General features: G+C 42.8%; 3 protein-coding genes across 11 annotated transcripts in view; 1 reads left to right on the plus strand and 2 right to left on the minus strand.

Annotated features, from left to right (window-relative positions):
* LOC142360874 (uncharacterized) overlaps positions 1 to 4802 on the plus strand; it is a 37023-nt gene extending 32221 nt beyond the window's left edge. For all 4 annotated transcript variants that reach the window (XM_075416639.1, XM_075416637.1, XM_075416640.1 and 1 more), the window contains one exon: positions 89 to 4802. In XM_075416639.1, the coding sequence (XP_075272754.1) occupies positions 89 to 144 (56 nt within the window). In that variant the 3' untranslated portion in view covers positions 145 to 4802. The remainder of the gene's footprint in view (positions 1 to 88) is intronic.
* A 589-nt stretch (positions 4803 to 5391) lies between these two features.
* Positions 5392 to 15959, minus strand: PDCD6 (programmed cell death 6). 2 transcript variants are annotated; one of them, XM_075416643.1, is made up of 6 exons: positions 15792 to 15959; positions 12800 to 12861; positions 9503 to 9547; positions 8184 to 8336; positions 7384 to 7493; positions 5392 to 5935 (listed from the first exon to the last, which is right to left on the minus strand). In XM_075416643.1, exons 1-6 carry the CDS (start codon positions 15875 to 15877, stop codon positions 5837 to 5839), a joined length of 555 nt encoding a protein of 184 aa, XP_075272758.1. In that variant the 5' UTR covers positions 15878 to 15959; the 3' UTR covers positions 5392 to 5836. The 2 variants fall into 2 exon arrangements, with proteins under 2 accessions (XP_075272758.1, XP_075272757.1); XM_075416642.1 differs by having other exon boundaries at positions 8178 to 8336; positions 15792 to 15956.
* A 797-nt stretch (positions 15960 to 16756) lies between these two features.
* Positions 16757 to 22320, minus strand: part of EXOC3 (exocyst complex component 3) — a 28541-nt gene continuing 22977 nt past the window's right edge. For all 5 annotated transcript variants that reach the window (XM_075416650.1, XM_075416644.1, XM_075416646.1 and 2 more), the window contains exons 11-13: positions 19546 to 19707; positions 18116 to 18243; positions 16757 to 17663 (exon numbers count right to left, since the gene is read on the minus strand). In XM_075416650.1, coding sequence (XP_075272765.1) covers positions 17492 to 17663; positions 18116 to 18243; positions 19546 to 19707 — 462 coding nt within the window. In that variant the 3' untranslated portion in view covers positions 16757 to 17491. The remainder of the gene's footprint in view (positions 17664 to 18115; positions 18244 to 19545; positions 19708 to 22320) is intronic.

The raw sequence follows: 22320 nt of genomic DNA on the forward strand, positions 1-22320 counted from the left end.
AACTTGCATTTTAACATTCCCTTTGCTGTATTATGTGAAAAAATATGAAATAGAAGTAACTCTAAACATTTTTATCTCCCCTTTCTAGGACTCAACATTCAGACATTAGTGAATGTGCTAGTAGAAACTAGAGGAAAAGATTAAGGAAGCAACAACAGCTGAACTGGAAACAGATGAACAGATTGAAGAATCTCTGTCTCTCGGCTTTCAGGAACGAGACTGCATTTGATTCTGTGCTTGACTGGTTTTGGAAGGGGGCAGGGAGGTAGGGTTTAATTTTTTAACATGTGAAATATAGCTGGAACACAAACTTGCACATAATGGAGGTGAACATACTATTTTGTTTAGGCTTTTTTAATGTATTTGTTATATCTTAGTATATTACGAAAAAAATCTTTTGTTATTTTTTGAAAATATGTTAATGTTATTCTGTCAACAAAAAGCTAATAACCCTTTTATCGCCCTTCCCAACTCAGAAAAAAAGAAAGGTTTACTTTTATGTTATCTACTTAAGAAGAATAATCACCGAAAATACAGGCCAGTTGCATGAAAATACAGGTTTACTTCACACAAACGTAAGGCCAGTTCAGTTAATGTAAGGCTTTATAATTAGCATATTTCAGAAACTGATACACTACATTTCTGTTTAGATAAAGAAAGGAGAATCTCACAGCAAAGGTATCTGTCTTAACATGACGCTATGTGAGGAACATGTAATCTATTCTAGGGGATTGGTATGTAATGGGGCATATTTCTGGCTTTCATTTTTGCAAAGTATAGAGAGACATGTGGAATATATGCAGATTTTATCACGTTGTTCAGAATGAAATGGTTGCAAATCGACTTAAAAACTCATTTGATGGATTGATCCGTACTAAAATAAAAATTCTTGATTCTTTCTACTGGCAAAAGCATACTAAGAAGTAGGAGAACCTATAAGGCAATCAGATAAAATAATAGGGAAAAATAAATAATCAAAATTACATACTAAGTGAGAAATACTTACCAGTTCATGATGTTTATCAGTCGTCCATACCTATGTTTGCTTTTCCCCACACTTCTGAGCCATATGCTCATGAATGCCTGGCTTTAGATGTCTACTTTATCCAGTCAAATCCAGCTTACGTGGGGCTAAAGAAAAGGGGTGAAGTGAAACACTTTACTCCCCAGTGTCCATTTTCCTTTTCACTGCAGTGTTGTGGACTATCATTTTTCTTGTTACCTGCACCTGAAATATTTCTCTGTCTCTGTGCATTAAATACTTGTGCTAATCCAGGGTTAGTCTTCATGATCTGTCACACATCTTTTGGCATTCACTAAGATAATTTTTTTGATCCTGTCATGTAAGTTTTAACACAAAGGCAACAAAGCAATTGAAGATGGGGCATATAAACTTGATTCCCAAAAATTATTCTTCTGTAATTGTTTTGTTTGTGCATCAGAAAAGAACAATGTTCCTTTTTTGTCCTGTTCACTCTTTCCTTTTCTCCTTCTCGTACTTATTGAAGGATTTAAGTAGTTTCTAATGGCACAGACTCAGTAGTTGTGCCATACACTTTTATCTGTTGAATTACAAGTAGACTTTCTTGCTTAAAGGAGAAAAACGATATTTTCTATGCAGGTGTCTGCCGGAGTTTTGATTTAAAACTCTATGGGACTGATCAGTTATTATCTACATTTAAAAAATACCAGAAATTATTTGTGTGAATGTTACTACTGTAGGTTTTTTTTCCACAGAAAGTGTAGTGCAACTAAAATCCTCAAACTGTAGAAAAATGTTGCTAGAAAATACTAGGATTTTACTACTACAGCTCTGTCAAGTTCAGACCGTTTCATCTGAGGTCGTTGTAGAGAGCTGTGTTTTCCCATTTCTCATTCCCTTTGGGATTTTACTGCCCTGACGGTATATCCCAATGGCATACAATGGCTGGAAGATCTCTGCCCAAATTAGATGCTCCTTCCACCTCCACATTTCCTTCTTATTTTTTGTTCTGGGGAACAGTCCGCATCCCTGCTTGTTGTGCAGGGTCTTGCACTGGGGAAATGGTTCTTGTGTTTTGAAATGGAGTTGGAGTAGTGACCATGTTAAGATAGGAAATGCTTTTCAGCATTGATTTACTGAAGATTTCCTGAGCTGTAGATAGTATTTGGAGTCTCATAAATGCCCTTTGCTTCTCCATTTCAATTTTCATTTCTTGCCCAGATCAGTGAAGTTCTGAAGATGATTGTCTGTTGCTGCTTATACACAAGCACTATCATGTAGGGAATGTTTTTTTAAGCTGGTGGTATCTTGTCACGTGCACTCCAGGCCTGCTTTATCTCTTATGTGCAATTACTACCAGCAGTGTGGTGTTCTCAGGTTCTTTCAGTCACTTGGCTGAGCCAGTTTCAGCTGCATCACTGCTTTCTCCTTAGTTCTCATTTTAACTTTCTTCTTCCCAAAGATCTTCCTAGCTTTGGAAATGAAGAGCTTCACTGTGCAGTTTCTGTACTGATACTGGCCTTGGGTGTGCCACGTGGCACTCCCAGGTTTGACTGACTTTTGGTCTATAGCCGTCACCTCCGCAACCGGTTTCAGAGAATTCCTTTTCCCTGTGTCCCATACCAGCAAACAGGTGTAGCTGACTTGTGTCAAACAATTCGCATCCTTGTTATTGCAGGAACATATTCCTTCACGAAGTTCAGTTTCCTAGCATTCAGATCAAGGGCAAAAAGAAATAGACAGAAGCATCTTCAGGGCACAGCTCTGCAAAGGAATTGTTTACCCCTGTGACAGGAGTGAGGAGTATTTTTCCTTTTTTTCCAGAGCTGTGTAGAATTGCGAGTACTGAGCATCACTGCCTCACTTGGAGGGCTTCCGTAACATCTTCCCTTCCGCTGCAGGCACTTGCAGCTAGGACTGGTTCCTTTTACAGGATCCTTCCTGAGGATCTGTCTGCCCGTTTCACTTCTTTCTCTCTAGCCAGCAGCTCATCCTACAAACACAGCTTCTGAGAGGTGCCGACTTTGGAGCCTGTCTTACTCGTTCTGACTCAGTTCAACCCTGCCAACCTTTACGGGGGGATTCAAATGACGCTAGGGAAAGGAAAACATAAATCCAGGCTTCTGACCTTTTTGGCATCTTGACCAGCAGGGTCCACAAAGGCACCAGGTAAGAAGATCTCGTAGGAAATAAAAGTAAAATGTGCCTTGGAAGTTCTGTCATCCTACCAGTTACTTCTTCAACAGGCTTGCATAAGCTGAGACCTCCTGTTGCTTCTGTTTGGCTGCGTTGGCCAGTTTCCTTGAACCAACTTCTGGCTACTCCTTACTCTCAAGAAATCTCTTTGCCTTATCTGGCTCCCGTGTGGTACAGAACTGGAGCAGAATGAGCCCCGGGCCTGCTCCTGTTTCTCTAGACTCTGGTCCTTCTTCAGGAAACCACCTTCCCACAGTAGGCACTGAGAGCCTGCAGAGCAGCATCGCTTTAAATGCTTGCCGTCCTCCAGCGCCAATAAAGCTACACCACAAGCTTTGACGCTGAGGCAAGAGTTCTGAGGCTGCTGTTGAACCAATTTCAGATTTCCTTAAAAAGCCATTGATAACAAGCTGGACTAGAACATGCTTTGGGGGGATACGTGGTCTGCTTTCCAGCCAGTTTCGTGGTCTGGGGTGTCCCTGCGTTCACACCTTCAGAAGCAGCAGTTTCCCACTGAGCTGGGTCACTCCAGTCCAGAGCCACTGTGATGGCTTTCTGCAGCAGTGAGGCTCCTCTGGAAAGCGCTGGAGCCCGTTGCTCCAGGCCAAGGGCAGTGAAGCGTAATGAGATTGGCTGCAAAAATGAGACATCCTTCACAGGAGATGACTTGGGAAATTTCTCAGGCTCCAGCTTTTCTTAGTTTCAGTTTGATACCTTGAATCTCTTAATGTTCCTCAGAATGTTTCCCAGAATTACTGCATTTCATTTGGTCGGATCCGTTATCCAAACGGACAGAATCCTTAGTGGGAGAGGAATGGGGAAGCTCTTTTAAATGGGGCCTCTTAATGGAGAAGCTCTTTTGCGCCCAAAATTTTGGGGATCTTCAATTGCTTTGTTTCTGAAAAGAACATAGCTAGTGACCATCTCAGCCTGCTGGGGAGCTAAGGGTCAAGCAGTAACTGATGGAAGTTTTGCTTCCTTGCCTCCTTGAAGACAAGTAACTTTCAGCATTCATTCAGGGCTGTTGGATGAGGTGGTCTCTGACATTCCTGCTCCCCCACCTCACCCAGAAACAATCCCTGGCCCTGTGGCTGACGATGCCCAGAGTGCTTTGGGAGAGCTCCTTGTTTCTGTGTGCTTACGCTGGGGGGACCATCAGTCTCTCCCCAAGTATTTCACGCCAGAGAAGTGTTCAGAAAATGTTGCTGAACTGTCACTAAGGGCCTGTTTGCTCATCACCTGACAACTAGTAGCAGCTTCACTGCAGGACAGATGTTCAGTTGTTAACTGCACTTGCCCCTTGGCTGTCTTCACCCTGACACCAGATACTGGCTGAGACGTTTGCAAATAACCTTATGATGTTGGGTTTTTTTAAGCAGGTGGGCTGTGGACCCCAAACCCTCTGCATGATCTCTTGAAATAGCTGCTTGGGATCACTGACAGCATCAGTGTATGTACAGGCGCTCGCCTCACCAGCTTACCTGCCTGGGGCTGCGTGTAATTACGAAACACAGACTGCCTGCGTACAGTGAGCTGGGGAGGGGAGAGGGCTTGCGAATAAATCAGTATGGCTACAGTTTTGGAAAGCCTTTGAATAAAAGCTAAAAGTAGCAGTTACGGGTAACTAATTGTGCTGCTTTAGTATTTTTAAGTTCTTTGGATAATGCTGGTTAAGATTGTCTTAGCATAGTCTAAGATAACTTGTTAACTTCTCTTTGCTTCCTCCAAGTTGCTTCTTCAAAGTTACTGCAGGAGATGGTGTGTGATCAGGAGATGGTGGTGGAAATCAGTCATTACCTTTTTTGGTTCAGTTTTTCCACCGAGTCCCTCTCCTTCTGTAAAGGGTGAGATGGAGGGTGAGGTGTCACTACAAGTAAGTGCCTCAGCACAAAAAGAAAAAACTGATGGTGTTAAACGAGCCCACTACGCAGAGGGAACTATATATCCTGAGTAGTTAGATTTAGTTTATTTTTGTAGGGAACTCACACAGGAAGATGCAGTATTGGACACAGGTGTGAAAAAGCTGTATTTGAAGATGTTCCAAGGATACCCTGAAAGGAGGAGGCAGCTAGAAAATAAAAAGATAAGGCAAGGAAAAAAGGCCATTGCTGTTCAGTGGGAGGGACCCCTGAACTGTAGAAAACTAGAATACAGAAACAAAACCACCACCTCCCTAAAAAAAGGCTGTACAAAAATGAAGTAGACTATAAAAGTTGATCTAATATTTTTACTTAATTTTAAATCCTGTATTAAAAATTAATACGATAAACTCTTATAAAAGTAAGGCACATGCAAAACATGTTGTGCAACTTCTGACTTTCAACTCTTACAAACTAACAAGCATTATTTGAATTTGGCATTTCTAAAGAGTCATTTTTCCCCATGCAGGATATGTGGAAAAAGGTTAAGTTTGACATTGCACCAATTAAATCTAGATTCTGTGCTTTCTGTACTACAGTCAGCAGAGATGGTCATATCGTACAGTCATACAAAACAAAAACCAACTCAAATACAGATTCTGAAGGTGATGAGCAACATACAAAATTTAAGAATGTGAAGTTATATCCATTATAATACATTAATAATCTTATTCAGTACAGGATGATTTGGCAACTCCAGTCTGTGTAATGCCAAGTGTGCAGTTCCTAGTTATCAGTGTCATACGATGCTGAAGACCATGGAAAGATACTGCTCATAGGACACCTGAATCCAGCCATCTTGATCAGTGTCGTAACGGCGGAACACATCAGTCAGCCTCTGAAAAGGGAGGAATAAAACCAGACATTGTGGTACATCGGGAAGGTGCAGACTGCCATGTATTCCCCTTGCCACTTAGCTTGCTGTAGCTTCGTGAACCCTCGCTGCTCATCCCCCTGCAGACACTGCACAATCCTGTGCATACAGAGGTGGCCCTTTGCCATGTCTCGTGCCTGAGCTGGGCAGCAGATCCGATTTTAAAACCAGCTTACAATACAATGCCTAAGGCTACCTGGGCACTTCGGGGGAGGGGGGGAGGGGAACGATACACCTTTCTTGTGCGACATCGGAGAGTCACCTGGAGGCAGAATGCAATGAGGGCCGTGTCCATGTCTGATCTTCTAGCCAGCTGTGCTCTGTGTATCAGTGGCGCCTGAGCCGTCTCTGTAAAACCCCGGGGGTGCCAGGCAGTACAGACTGCGGACCAAACTAACCACCAGCATGGTTTCACTAACACCAGCTGGATGATGCTCAAAGCCCCCTTTACCAGAGTTTAAGTTTACAATACAGTATAATTGGCTTCCATTACAAATGAATATAGAGGCCACTGATGTTTCAGCAGACGTATGGCTATAGACATGAAGGAGAAGAACAAAACACCTGTATGCAAATAACAGAGATACTACTTTTACAGGGCACTCCTTTCTCTTCATGTTGCGTATCAGAAGGTATCTTAAGATACTGTTGCAGTGCTGGCCAGCGTAAGAGCAACCTGTTCCCTAACCTACTAAAACTCAGCTTGTCCACTGCTACAGTTCACTAACTTTTTCCCAAAGTCCTACACGCATTTCAGAAAAGTCAGACACATGCAGAGAAACCTTAAGCACTGAGGTGAGCTGATTTCTAAACAAAGTAATACACCTGTAAAATGACAGTGTTCTCTCTATATATACATACACACTTGCATTTCTGTTACTGAAAGGGTTTCTGGTTATTTGTTTTAAACATCTTTTACTACCATTGTCCCTGCAGGAACAGCAGTAACGGAAGATTGAATAATTCAGCTGCTAGGTCAAATTCCATTTAATCAAAGCGTTAAACAGAAAGCTAAACAAAAACCTCACAATTCAGATGGTAGGAGAATTACGGGCACCACAGGACATGACGCACCCAAGATCCAGATGAAGTGTGTGTATTAAACTAACAGAAATATTGCTAAGTGTTTTCCTTCTAAAACTCTGAGACTATTTTACATTTTTTTTCCCCAGAAAAGTATTTAACAGGACAAAAAAAAAAATGTACCAAATTTACTTGTGATGCAAATGGATAATGAGCGAAGACTGGTAAATGAAGATGCTTCTAGCACCTCTTGTATACTTTATTCAAATGGCTTATTTATAAGCAAGTTCTGGATCTAATAGTTAAACGGAGAACCATAGAAGTCTAAGAAAAGGTGATTTTTTTTTTTCTTTTTTTAAATTGGCATGAAAGTACATCTCCTTTCTTACCTGTAAAACAACACAGCACTGAATAAAGTCATCAAAAGCAACTTGTCCTCTTCCTTGTCTGTCAAATTTCCGAATAAGGAGATCGTAGAATTGATCAGACAGTCGGTAACCTTGGAAAACAGAAATGCTTTAGGAGGTTTCAGTTACCGCAGCCATTCTATAAAAAGAACTGGGCTGTTCAGCAGGCGTGTATAACAAAACCAGAAGACAGTAAGGAGTTACAAGAGACAAGTTTGGGTTTTTTTCCAAATTTCTCCACTGCACAACGAAGGCATTAAACTAAAATGCATGCATTAAAAACCGTGCTTAATTATAGACAGAGTCACAGTAAACATAATTAAGTGACTAGTTGCTTGAGGGAACGGTTTAGCACTGCAGCTCAAGTTTTTAAGTGAAGCCAATGGAGTGAAAGTTCTTTTGCCACCAGAACGGTACCGTCGCGCAGACAGCTGGCTTCGTTTTCAAACGCAGAAAGCTGTATCCAGTACCTTGTAAGCTCAGACATTTACCCAAAGCATTGGTAACGCTCTCAGAGCAGCGAACAGGGGAGACAGAAAACGTTCTGCATGCATGTACTGACACATCCAGTTTCACTTTTTTCATAAAAGGAAACAGATTTAAAAGAAGTGCTTGTGGCATGGACATCTTTAAAAGGTGCCTTACACCTAAAAGGGTAACTGCAGTTCACCTGCCTCATTTTTAGTCGCATTTGTCAGAGCAGTGCAGCCCTAAGAATAAAAAGCTAATTTGATGACATAACCCAGTCATAAATACTGTAATTACAAATGAATTACCAAAACCTGTTAGTGCTTGCTTTAGTTCGTTTTTGTCAATCATTCCAGAATTGTCTCTGTCATACGTTCGAAAGACATTCTGCCAGTCTGAGATGTACTTCCAGACTCCTGTGAATTCATTGAAGTTCACACCACCTTTGTTTTCTCTGTCAAACATGCCTGAAATAAAAAGTAGGAAACATACAAAACCTTAATTACACCACTCTTCAGTAAGATCTGCTGTTATTTCATGAAGGCAGCAAGAGCGCTTTGTGGAAGGTACTGAAGACAGAAAAGAAATCACTAAAATACAAGTGATACTTTGGAAAGTTCTGCCAAAAAAAGCAAGCAGTCATCCACTGAAGGAAGAAAAGATAAAGCAAGATAAAAGAGGACCAGAATGAGTCACAGAATGTTGACTTTTCCTGGGTTTTCATTTCCAGCTTGAAAATATTCCGGGCTTGATTGATCATCCAGTTACAAAAAAGGGGGGGGGGGGGGGTAGGTTGTTCTCTTCTAAGGACAGATGAAAGTCTACTGACTGCCAAAACTGCTGGGATATTCACCTGCATCTGACTTACTGACACTCTCATCGTTACACAAAAAGCATGTCGCACAGCGATGGAACGCAGACTGCTGCTGAATACTTACTAAAAACAACACAGAAAATTTAGTCCTTGGATTTGTGAACTGTATGATAGATTTTTTTTTTTTTGCTTGAATTTTTCTCCTGTTCTACCACCATCATCCTTGATGTTATTGGAAATTATTTTAGGACACTAAAGAATTCATATATTGTAAAGGTTCTTTTTGGAGCAGAACATAGGATTAAAATGCAAGACAGAAAAAACTAGTTACAAATACAAGTTATGTTGTATCTTTTTAGAACGTTTAAGTTGACAATTTCCCCACACATAAATGGCATTTGCTGTCTATTCAGTTGTACAGTAACATTTTCTCAGGCTACTTCGACACATGCGTGTGTGTGCATGCAAAGGGCATATCATACAGGCGTATTATGCAAAAGGGAAAATATACGAGTTTAACTTGCTACTGCTGGGCTACCTGGAAGAAAAGCAATGAATAAAAAAAGACTAAAGACAGATTGAAACATACCACCTAATGATGAAAGGCCAACTTGTAAACACTACAGCCAAGTTACTTCAAAAGACCTTTAAACAGGCATTCATTATTGCAGTAGAAATACATATTGTATATGTACTGCAATATTTGTACATACTTATTTCTCTAAAACAGTACAGCAATTGACAGCACTCTCAATTGTTCTATCACAATTGATCACAAAACAGTATCTTGACTATTTCACATCACACAGCTACACTCACCAAGAATTGACCTGACTGTTGCTGGATTAAATGGAGTCCACGTGCCTGAAACAGAAAGAATTCCTTAGTTCCTCAATACCAAGTAACATTTTAAAAAAATGCAACCAACCAACAAACCAATCAAAAAATCAGGTAAGAACTTCAACACTGAATTGAGAACGAGATGACAGGGAGCTAGCATATTATAAAATAAGGCTGCTTTGAAGTAATTATGTTCTTGACCATTCAGAGGTGACTTCAGACCAATGCTTTACAGATACTGCACAGAAACCAACATTTTCCAGGTTGCACCAAAAACCTTGGAAGAACTAAGAAGGATTTTTTTCATCCCACGTAGTCAGGAGGTGTTGGTTAAAAGGCAAGATCAAAATCGAGTCCCACTTTTTCTACTGATGGGAGCAGAAGAGTTTTAAGTTGTAACTCCAACAAGGTCTCACATCTATTCCTCAGTAAAAACTCCTCTGCTTAGTTCTTGCTTTACAGGTGGGTTACTCCAGGGCATTTAGTTTCTGACAGAAGTAAAATGAAAAGGTTCCTAAGACGGCATAACCACACAGTGCAATTTAGAGTTCAGTTTAGTGTAAATCCCACCTCCACTGCTAAATCAATGAAGTGTTAGTTTAAATTAGTATTTTCAGACCAAGAAATGCTGTGTGAAAGGGCATGAGCAGCAGTGATCTGAAGAGGAGCTTTGTACTTCTCCGAATATTTCGACAGGCCAGTCACTTTGGACTAGTTTTCACTCTGTTGGAAGCATTAAGCTTTAAACTAAGAAAATACTGTGCCTCATCTAGAATTTCACCATCGATTCTCCAGAGCCTGTGAAGGTATCAGAAGGACCAAAAAGCATGTATGAAATTCACTGAGGTGGAGTGCAGGGACCACAAAGGACCCAGTAAGGCCAGGGGTACTGTAGAGGCGTCTGCAGCAACGCAGTTAGCTGACCACAAATCCCTAACAGAAAGGCAGTGCTGGTGTTAAGGAGGCTGGGTGAAGGCATGGCTGCTTTGCTGGATCGAGCTGCAGTGGTGTAAGCAGTGCTTACACCAGCGCTGAATTTATCCCACAGAAGGGAAACTCTATCAGTGTAAGTCTACACATGCAGCAACAGGGGAAAACCTGGTACTGTAGGCAGGCCATATGATGGCACACAAAAAGAAACATAGAAAGAGTAAAAATGGCTCTGAAAATGCTTAAGTAGTATTTTAGACAGAGAACATCAGTACCGTAGAGTTCTATGTCTCCTGACAAAAAAAAAAAAAAAAAAAGAAATTATAAATAGGGTGCCAGCATTTAACTCTGAACAGTATAGAGGAAAAAGGGAAAACACAGTTTGGAATTTAACTTACTTCATGTGGAAATTTTCAAGAGACTCATACAGACACTATAAAGTCAAACCAAAGCAACTCCAGTGCTGAAGAACTGTGCTCATTTCAGCCTATTCCAACAAAAAGGAAAAGACTGTTCCCTCCCCTGACTTTACTGTTAACTTTACATGGCAGCACAGGAAAAAAACCAAACCATAACAACAACCACAAAGAAGAAAGCACAGGATTTTATTGTGCAAACAACTATATGAAGTGATGATCAGTCCCTCCCAGGTAAGTATACTGTTACTTGCGTAAACCTGACATGTTGAAAAGCTGAACGTCAAAAACACACTGAACTTCAAATTTTAGTAAGCACTATGCAGCCTTTTTTAATGTTTTAGAAATAAACACGTAACATTCTTTTAGCCTATGTTAGAATACAGGACAGCTACTTGCAACCATTCACTAGAGGATATATTTTGAAAATAATATAGTGAATTGTTAGTGACTTTGGTGTACAAGATCTAGAATCTCTCGGAATGAAGGAAGCTTACAGTTCTGTACATATTTTGTCTAATAGTGAATTCACTTGGTGGGGATTCTTCATAACTGCAAAGCACTGAAACTGCTAATCTACACTGTAAATAAGGAAAAAAAAAAGTTCAGATAGTCATCACTGCCTATTACCCTTAAATTCAATCAGATGAGAAGATATTTAAAATATATCAAGTTTAAAATGGCAGGTAAAGCCAGGTTCCCACACGGTTATAAACAGCACTGTAATCTTAAATGAAAAGAGTGACTTAATCAATTTAACCTAGCTTTTGCTGAAGTTGTTATTCAAAATAGTATTTTAGTTATGGATCAGGAGCAGCAGCTACAATATATTGCTTCTAATTTATCAGATATAGTATTAAATAAATATTCTAGTAAATCCAGTTTAGTTACAAGACCACAATTTTACTAAATAGAGCCATCCAAATTTATTTCGAGTCACGTGATTACTGACAAAATGGAGTCTTTCAGTCTGTGCACTGCAGCTCACAACATCAGTTTAAGCCCTTCTCAGTCACAAAGCACAGGAAGGATGAAGGAATTAAACCCTGGGAGAACGGGAATTTGATACGGGCTCACAGGTGCACAAATAGCTTCAATATGCACTTTTTCAGATTTTAAGTGGAAAAAAAACCAACCATAAAGTACAACCCTACCCACCCCAAGTCACCAGAGGACAGTAAAAATAGGCTACGGGAAAAAAAAATTCGGGTTTTATTTTGCTTCCATGAGTTATTTGGCCACACCTTAGTTACTCTTTAAACATTCTGACAGGGAACTGACAGACTACTAGAAAGTTTTATTACTAGATCTAGAGTGCATCTTTCTACTTTGTTAGGAAAAAACCCCAAACATGCCTCATTTGGAAAACAAAAAATTAAAAATTACCATCTTCGATTCCTGCACCATACTGTATGAAAAGATTTTATGTGCAGTAAAAAGGCTGGCTGTAAACAGCTGATCTGTGTCCAGATTACACACTGATCCTGGTTAAAAAACAAAGATTCAGTAGTGATGAGTGAGGAACATACAAATCACCGTTTATGTTTTCTAGGAAGCAGAGCTGGAAAAAAAATAAAGGGATGCACATGCCTTCATTCCCCAGAATACAAATCAGTAATGTCTACAACAGGTACTCGATTTATAATGCATTTTTTACTTACATGCACCAAACCCAGAAAACTTTCCTTGAAATAAAAAAACCCGAAGAACAATGGGTTCAGGGAAAAATATAATCAATAAAATCAAGAGGATTGTCCACTTTTTTCCTCCCCACCAGCCTTTTGCTGTAGGTTAAGTAGTATTAATCAGTGGTAGGAACATTCCAACCCCCGCCCCCAGCCAAAGAATTCTGGCATCAAGTAAGCAGTCTCACATGAAATTCAGCATTAGGTTTGCAATGAACCACCTCACTGCTCATTCACAGACTTACCATTGGATAATGCCTGCTGAAGTTCATTATCAGATATTATTCCACTCCTATCTTTATCAACCCTGGGGAAAAAAACAAAAGTGGTAAGCTTTAAATGGCTGAAATTAACAGGTTCCACTTGCAGAAGACTTCAGCATTCTGGTTCTTACTCACCAGATAAGATTAATCTTTTCCTGAAAAGTCACTAATTGCATTTTACTTGGTAAACCATTCACAGTTACTGCAAATTAAATGCTTCATTCAGACCGATGAGACATTCTGGGATGTGGTATCAGCTACAAAGAACACTGCAAGACTTACTTGCCAGTGAAGAGACACGCACAAACACACACTGGCAATAAAGCAGTCTGGGCACAAATCGCACAAGAAAGGCTTTTTCTGTACTTATTTATTTTTAAAAGAACCTCAGAGCACACCATGCTGGTTAAACCCACACAATGCCTGATGCCAGTGCAGTAAGCTGCTGGGCTCCCAGACTGGAGCCCCATGTCTGGCCCCCAGTTTCTCTCAGTAAGATGTTGGCAATGGAGAGAAAGCCGCTCATGTAACCAGTGCAAAGCCCTGACAGAATCCACTGCAAGGCCTCGACCCCTGTCAAAGGGGCTCAGAAAGCAAAAAAGTACAGGCAGGTGCCAGCTTCCACTGAGCCATCACAGTCTGTTGTTTCAGAGAACCAAGTTCTAGCCCCAAATTAATAAACTAAGTAATTTCTTCCCAAATAAAGCAGAATCATGCCTTCTCTAGAAGGATATCTGAAGGTGGCGGGGACTTCCCTCCACTCTCCACAAGGACCTTCCCCTTGACACAGACAGTTGTTACTTCCCCTCAGTTACCACCACTCCAAAGCAGAGCCCTGCTCAGGTGATCCCACTGCAGAAGCTGTTCTTTTTTTTCCCTTTAGTCCTTGTCTTTTTCTAAGCCTTTTCAGCTCATTCTAGATTCCTTCCCCATCTCAAAAATGATATAAACCACATACAACATTCAAATTGCAAGCATAACTTACACAGATTATAATAACAAAAAGATACTCCCCTTTTTTATTCTCTATTTCTTTTCTAGGTATTCTGAACTTTTTTTTTACCTTTTATGAGCTGCTACTAAGGTGCTAAGCTGGTATTTTTAACAAAAATGCATTACGACCTACTTCTCTTGCTCCTGAGCATGATCAATGAGCTTAGAGCACATCCATTTTATATACAAAATGATGCAAAGTTAAAGTGGGTCTTCCTCATGGACATCAGGTATCTACTCTGGATTTCACCTGACCGTGGGGCGGCAATCATGATCTGGCCATGCCAGGGTGATCTGACCCAGTCATTCAGGACCGTAAGGTGCTCCTGCAAGTCTTCACGGGCCTCACTTGCTGCAGGAATCGGCTAGCGTAACCGACAGACTTCATCGGATCGCTCACCCCCTTCTCCCCCAGCTGCTCCTGAACACACTGCACGAAGATGCCAGACCAGCTCCGTCTGTGACTGCTGCCAGCGACCACACGCTCTTCTTTTTAGCCAGTCATTTATCCACCGAAGGACCCTCCCTTTCACTCTGTGCCTTCTGGATTTCTTCAAAGGCCTCTGACACTTCATGTTTGCCGACAGCCTCTCTAGAAACTGTACAGGTTATGCCAATGGCACCAGTTCTAGCTATATACACACCCAGTCCTCATCCAACACGCTCCGAGGCTTACACAGTGGTCTGCCAGACAGGAACACTTTCACCACAAGCCATAGAAACACAGAATGGTTTGGGTTGGAAGAGACCTTATAGATCACCTAGCTCCAAGCCCCCTGCCATGGGCAGGGACACCTTCCACTGGACCAGGTTGCTCAAAGCCCTGTCCAACCTGGCCCTGAACACTCCCAGGGAGGGGGCACCCACAGCTTCTCTCGGCAACCTGTGCCAGTGCCTCACCACCCTCATGGTGAAGAATTTCTTTCTTCTGTCTAATCTAAATCTACCTATTTCAGCTTAAAGCCATTACCCTTGTCCTATCACTACATGCCCTTATAAAAAGGCCCCCTTCAGATACTGGAAGGCTTCTGTAAGGTCTCCCCGGAGCCTTCTCTTCTCCGGGCTCAATGACCCCAACTCTCTCAGCCTTTCCTCACAGGAGAGGTGCTCCAGCCCTCTGATCGTTTTTGTGGCCTCCTCTGGACCCACTCCAACAGTTCCATGTCTTCATGCAAAGCCATGCAACTCTCCTGACTAGCTACATTATTTAAAATAATGGTTCGTTCTGGCTTGCCTGGTGCAGAAGTCAGACTGGCAATCTGTTTCTTTCTGGATCCTTTAGAAAAAAGAGAGGGCATCATGCATGCTGCTTCCAGGGGAAGTGGATTTACGGAAGGCTGGGGAGGTAAGCTGCCGCATTCCTGAGTCACTAAGTAAATACTAGTCAGTTTTAGCAACTTATTGCTGTTTGTCCGCTCCTCAACCTCTCCGTGCTGTCACTGGAATCAAGACAGATCCTCTGACGCATCTCCCACACGGACGTATCCAGCGTGGGCACCTCCCCTGCTTCCTCGACATGACACAGAGGGGGAGAACCCCCTCATCTCCATCACCGCCACGGGCTCTCTCGGCAGCGTGGGGTTTTTTTACAGCACGGGCCTGCTCCCTCCCGTGCAGGTTCCCGCTTCAGACGCACCGAAGAGCATCCAGAGCATTCAAGAGTTTTTACGTTTGCCGTTAAGCATTCACGCGGTTCCTCCACACAAGCCTCCCCGCCCTGCTCCGCCGACCCTCCGGGCGCTACCGCCCTTTCTGCATTCCCAGCTCCAAGGTCCCTCCACCGCTCCCAAGGCTGCCTTCGCGCTCCCGCCCGCCCCCTCCCCGACGCGCAGCCGTGCCCTCCCCGCGCCCCCCTCACGCTCCCCCCGCCCCCCCAGCGCCGGTCACGGCCCCCCCCCAGCAGCACCTGACCGCTCCCGGGCGCCTCCCGACGCCCGCTCCCTCCCGGTACCCCCTCGGCAGGCCGCGGCCCGGGCCCCACCTCTGGAAGACGTTCCACAGGAAGGAGGGGTCGGGCAGCGGGGCGCCGCCGCCGCCGCTGGGCCTGTACTGATAGCCCGCCGCCATCGCCCCGCCGCCCGGCAGCTCGAGCCTTCCGCCCCGCGCTTCCGGCACGGGGCACCTGACGCGGGGCAGCCGGTGACGTCGACGAGCCGGGGCGGGCGCGCGGGCCCCGCCCCGGGCAATCCCGAGAGGAGCCGCCGCGCCGCCCGCCCGTCGCCACGGAGACGGCTGCGGGGCGGGGCCCGGGGAGTGCCTCGGTCTCGCGGCGGGCCTTCGAGACGCTTGGCGGAGGGCGGGGCCGGCGGCCGCGGCACGAGCGGAGGCGGGGCGTCGCGATCCGCCCCGACGGGGGCGTGGCGCCGCCCGAGCCGAGCCCTGAGGCAGCGCAGGGGCGCTGCAGGGCGGGAGCGGGCAGCGAGAGGGCGCGGGGTCCCCGCTCGGGGAGGCCGTTTGCGGCGGGGGGGAAGGCGGCGTCGGCCCGACCTCCCGGCGACGCAGGGCTGCTGCCGCGGGGAGAAGCAAAGCCCGAAGATCACAAGCAGGCAGGACGAGAATTTCAGGTACAGGACTGACGCCGCAGCACAGCCCAGATCGGTCGGTGCCAGCTCAGTATTCTGAGCTGAGGGCTGAGCACAGCCCCCCGAAGATCGGCCCAGTTCCCCTGCCCGCCTGCAGTTTCTAGGAACATCGTCGGGCCTCCACACCTCACTGGAGCTCCTCTGCTGAACCGTCCCCAGCCTCTGGGACACGCTTCCCCGTCCACGAGGAAAGCCACAGTCCTCGTTTTTCCCGTGGCAGCTATCGCTGTCTTTTAAGTCCACAATTTTCTAGTAATATGTTATAGTTAGAACAGATAACACTGAAAATACTGGGGAAATAAAAACCAGTATCTTGTGTTTTCAGAAAACTATTAAATCCTGAGTTTATTCACATTTCAAACAAAACAAGATTTAAATCTACCGTAAATCTATAAAGGTGCAAAGAATACATAGCTGCAGGTAGCAATGGTTTAACATTTTATTGAACAGGTGGCGCTTTGTGTGCTGTTTTTAGTGAATCAACGAAAGAAAAAAAATTGTACCTCGTGTCTTTACACCTTATAATCAAATTGCACGGTAGACATTTTGTTCAGTCCCCTAGTCAGGAAACTGATTTCATAATTAAGTCCTCTGCAATAAACTATTTTACACCAAAGTAAGTACATACACAAAGTATAATGCAAAAGTGGATTGAGGATGTTAATATATGCTCAACGCAGTGCCATATAAAGACCGTTCAGAAGGAGTCTGCTTAGGTGTTGTAAGCGATGTGTGTTAGTATATGCAGCACTAATACAGCTCTGTTGTTTTGGGTATAACTATCTTTATACGGCACTGCAGTGCACCGTGAAAACATATTCCACATGAAAAATTTATTTGCTGACAGCAAAAACGGCTGTAACAAATAGGTCAGTAAAAAGCCCCCTGGCCATTACAAGCTTCATTCTTCACACATGACCTTTACAGCCGTCTCCTTTCAGAAATCTGATTACATTTCCTCACATCCAAGTCTTTAGAAAGAAACATGCCTAGCAAGTATCAGTGTACATTGAGCTTTACTCGAAACAGCATTGACAAATTTGCCCTCAAATATTTCAAGCCTGTTGATCCCCAAGGAGTAAGGAGACAGAGTTGTCAGTTACTTAAGAAGTTTTGGCACAGTTAGAGTAGGAACTGTAATTTCTTTAAAAATTGGCACATAGTTTGGATTTGGTTGGCTGGGACCTTGGTCCAAAGTCTCTATGATGGTCTGCTTCATATCTCTGCTGGCATCGCCTCTCACTGTCAGCAAAGCTGCAATATGGTCGTCCCTTAAAAAGAAAAATGGTAACACCAGCATTAGTAGGAAGCTTTGCACGAGTAAGATCTTGTCAGAAGTATCACTTAGTTGGCAATCCTGTCACTCAGTTTCAGTGTGATCTTTTAATTGTTAATCAGATCTCTAGTCACTTACAACTGGCTTTTCCAGCTCAAGATAAAGCACTATTTTGCCTGCTCTTAGGACTCGAAAACATATTTTATCCTCCCAAAACACAGAATGGAAGTATATTCATTATTCCTTTGCTGAGTACTTAAGTATGTGTACCTCCTAGTCCAGGTCATGCACATTTTTGTATTGGCATTATTTTTCATAAGAAAGTGGCTAAATTCTAACACATGAGAAATACCAACACGTGCACATGGTTTTAAAATTTTCCCAAGACTACAAAGAAACTACGATGTTATCTACCTATCTTTTAACTTTGAGGGGAAAGAGAATTACCTGATATCTGGGTATTTACTGACTAAAGTTGAAACTTCCAGATAGAGCAGCGAAGGATCAGTTAGCTTGATAACCTCTGCAATGGCTTCAATGATGTCACAGAGTCCTTCAGTGTCCTCTCCAGAGCCCTGCAGGATGAAAAGTAGAAAAAGAAATCCCCCAAACAAAAGCAATCCCTCTTCAATATCTATAAATAATCCTTTAATTAATATTTTGTCTGACAACACTCTTGAATTCCCCAAACATCTGAATTTTCAAACATTAAGAAACTATTTGTGAATTTTCACCATAAGCCTCTTCCCTCTTTCCCTGTTGTTCTTCATACAGGGACCTACTCTCAGAGTGTCAGTGAAGAAAGTCATGTCTTACAAACAATACGTTGTATTTACCCACATGGTGATGCATTCCAGTCTTTAACTTTTGCTAATTTGCCAGCACAAAGGTTAGGAATAACTGATGTGAAAGCCAGATCTCTTCTGAAACGTTTCTTAAAAACTGGCTCTGCATTAGCTTCCTTCTAGTCATCTGGCCACCAAAGCAGCTTTCAGCGACTGATCAGCTGAACTGTAATATCTATTTAATCTCTGGACTGTTTTAGTGCTCTTAGTTCCAGGTCACCTGGTCCTGCCAATCTGGTATTGTTCGTTTATACCATAAGCTCTTCTACCCACACCTTAATCTGAAACAGATCTTACACAGAATTGCACATAATGAAGGACTCTGACTCAGGAGTGGACCCAACATCTTCCACAGCAAGCAGAGATGAATGTCACCCCATCCCCACCCCCTGGTTTTTCAGGCTGTATCTTTCTCTGCATTCTTTTTGCATTTTGCCATCTGTTGGCCCTAGGAGCTTTCCAGCAGTTTCCTACTCTTTTTGCAGTTAAGAAAATATTTAGTATTCATTTTAGGCCTATCTTGTGCATTTTTTCTCAAACACTTTTTGTGGCCCCGCTTTTCCATTTCTATTGTGCTTTAAATGAGGTCAACACACTTCTCTTGTTGATTCTAAATGAATACACTGCACGTTACTTACACAGTAAGTAACTGCGTCTCTTTGATGCAATACTGCCCTTTCTTCCAGCCAGGGAAAGCAAAGCCCAGTAGTTTTTTTAACAAACAACTGCTTTTCTTTCATTTACTGTTACAAATTCAGGGTACCTATCTTTGTGAAGCCATTCAAATATTCAGCTGCAAGACAGCTGTATGAACACAAAACAGTAGAAACCAGTGCTCAGGAACTTTCTCAGCAGGCCTGTGTGTGTTCAGAAACTCTGTCTGTGCCCTCAGCTGCCATCTTTGATATTCACAAGTCACCCAACACGTTGGAGACACAGAGACCTAACTGTCGCCATTTTCCCCAAGCAGTAAACCTGTATATTTTACTTTAAATTACCAGGTTAACAGCATTACCCAAAGCAAATACTTACAGCCGCAAGCTTCTTAAACAGAAATCTGAACTGTTCTGCTTCTTTGATCATTCTTTCTGCACCCTCTTTTCTCTCTTCTGCATTCTTGAAAGATATACGTTTTAACATGATTGCTCTGATGTATTCCACAACTACTCTCCGATGGGCCTCCACAGTCATTGTCTGAAAGAAAAGAAAAATGTAGTGGATTATGCCAGTGATACCTGCAAGCACAGCCATTATTTTTAGTCTTTGAACAATTATTAGGCTTTGAAATATGTATCTGCACTTCATCACCGGTACACGTGTTTCTTGCTAATACTACACATTCTAAGTCGCTTTAGATTTTCACAGTGTGAACAGAAATGAAAATCTGTCCTTCCCTAATGAAAAGGATGTGCCAATTACAAGAAAGAGAAACAACGAAACGAAGATACCTCTAATGACATGTCTGAATTATTTTTGAGGAACACAGGCATATCCAAAGATAGAAGAACAAACATGAAATAGTTTGGATGACCCCTGGAACAGATCTGTGCTTGGCCTTCCACACTTGCTCTTTATATCTGGTCAAGGAACGACCAGCCGTCACAGAGGCTTCTGCTAGAGAACTCCAGTACGTTGCATAAAGCATTGCAAAGCTTGCCTACATTAACTGTGCTCTGGGTCAAGTCTGGTAGGAAGCGGGGAGAGCCAGCAGCAATCACCTTCTCACATCTTCCTTGACTGCTCTGCTGTTCTCCACTTGTCTTTTTATAGTGATACCTGTGAATGCAGCGAATGTAGCAGATGTAGCGGATGCAGATAAAAGTTATCCCCTCAGGTCTCAGAATCATTGCACAACAGATTAATTAAAACCAAAGCATGTCTTGGTTCTCTGTGAATAATTGGGAAGGTTGTAAGGTAAGAGACTCCCAAATAATCCCTCTTAGACAGCTCAGCCTTGGGAGAGCAGATGCGCAGGACCATGAAGATAAGGAGGCTACAAAGTGACCATAAGACCGTAAGGAAGCAACCCTGAAGGACATGGTATACGTGAGAACTGACCTTGTGCAGAAGCAAAGGTCAGCCAGCGGACACCGTGATGAAGAGTATAAGCCTTCATCTAAGACCTCCAAGGACCACCTGACAGTGCCAACAGACATGCACGAAAGACATTAACATATTCTAATGAGTTCTTGGAAAAACCATGAATATGATAAATGTTTTTCAGGAATGTAATGAATATGTACATTAACATAGCACGAATACCTAATAATTGTGTCTTTTCGGCACTCACATCTTGGGCGGAGCTACCCCCTGTGCGTCCAGTGCTGCAGTAAAGAACGCCTGCTTTCTAAAACTCCAAACTTCAGTTTTAGAGAGTGAATTGTTTTGCCGCTTTCCAGTAACAATAGGAAATAGCTACTGGTGACTAAGTCAGCATCTGGTATTGGTGCAAGAGTAATGCTGAGGTTTGCAAATAAAAACCAACAACAACAAAAAAACCCCACAAAACACAAAAAAACCTTTACATGTTTTTTCAACTCTAATGTGAGGAGAATCCTTAAATCCACAAGGCCTTAGGTGGGTTTTTCCCCCCCCCTCAAGCACGGTGGCAAAGTTACTTATGATTAAGAAAAAGCCTGCATATCAGGTAGTCACAAACTTTTTATCCTATTTTATTATTGTATGTCAAGCTTTAGTTTCAGCCAATGTGTGCTTCCAGCTGCAGTCAGAATTTTGTAGAAAGGTTTCAGGAAAGAGAGAAAAGAAAAAAAAAGAAGAGAGAAAACAACAGATTGCAAAGTACTGGAAGTCACAGCCCTCATCCAGGACACAAAAAATACGATTTCAAATCCTACTCCAAGACTCAGCAGAAATACCACATATAGGCAACCTCCTCCAGTTTACTGGTTGTTCAGGAATAGCTTCTCTTGCATTGGTGGAATTGATGCTAATTACACAGAGGAAAATTAACTCCATAGAACAGACTGTGGGAGATGGACATGTATGCCCCATCCCACTGAAAAGTAAGTGAAGAAGAACAGTTCTACTACAACTGAGAAAAAGAGCACTCAAGAAGAGCCATCCATGACAGGGCATTCATGTTACACGTGAGGAAAATGGCAAAGCAGAACGACGGCAAGATCCAGACCCTCCCTGTTCCAAAACAGCGTCCTTCCCGCTGGGCTATAGGCTTTTTGTATGTGCTCCATCTGTGTGGCTTTTAAAAACTGGATTATCCAAGAATATTTTAAAACCAGAAAAAAAAAGACCCTAGGGAAACAAAAGCATGTCCCATCCAGTGCTAGAACATACGGTGCCTTGTGTGGCAGATTTTTTCTGTGCTGGGAGACAGTAGAATAGCAGGTGTGATGAATGCCAGAAAATGTGTTTGTCATCTTCTTCCCCATCAGGTGGCAATAAATGCTACATGATGAAACACACGTGATTGCAGAGACTGGCATTAACACTTCAAGAAACTTATGCCAAGCCCTACTACCTCACAGTAACAAACCGAATCTGGAGAAGAAAGCTGTTCCATGGATATAGACTAATTCTAGGACCAACCTAACTTCTTTTGTATACTTTTTCTTGACTGAAAATACGTATTATTTACTTACATAACCAGGCCTCTAGGATCTGCAAACACTGAAGGTTAAGAGGTCATCAGAGGAACTTTGAGCAGTCCCCTCTTATCTCTTTAAGAGTTAAGGGAAGAAAGAGTAAATGTATGATTTTGAGACTGTCTTTTAAGCATTTCTACTTAGTAAGAGTTTGTTCAAAGACCTCACCTAAATCTTGATCTTGCTA

This window comes from Opisthocomus hoazin, chromosome 3 (assembly GCF_030867145.1).
Source record: "Opisthocomus hoazin isolate bOpiHoa1 chromosome 3, bOpiHoa1.hap1, whole genome shotgun sequence".
Taxonomy (NCBI): Eukaryota; Metazoa; Chordata; class Aves; order Opisthocomiformes; family Opisthocomidae; genus Opisthocomus; species Opisthocomus hoazin.

Excerpts from the sequence above, each read along its gene's own strand:
- PDCD6 (XM_075416642.1), bottom strand. The coding sequence starts at position 15,877 with ATGGCGGCGGGCTATCAGTACAGGCCCAGCGGCGGCGGCGGCGCCCCG. Across the intron at positions 8,337-9,502 it reads AACAGTCAGGTCAATTCTTG|GCATGTTTGACAGAGAAAAC; the intron begins GTGAGTGTAGCT and ends TTTTTATTTCAG. Across the intron at positions 7,494-8,177 it reads GCAAGCACTAACAGGTTTTG|GTTACCGACTGTCTGATCAA; the intron begins GTAATTCATTTG and ends CTGTTTTCCAAG.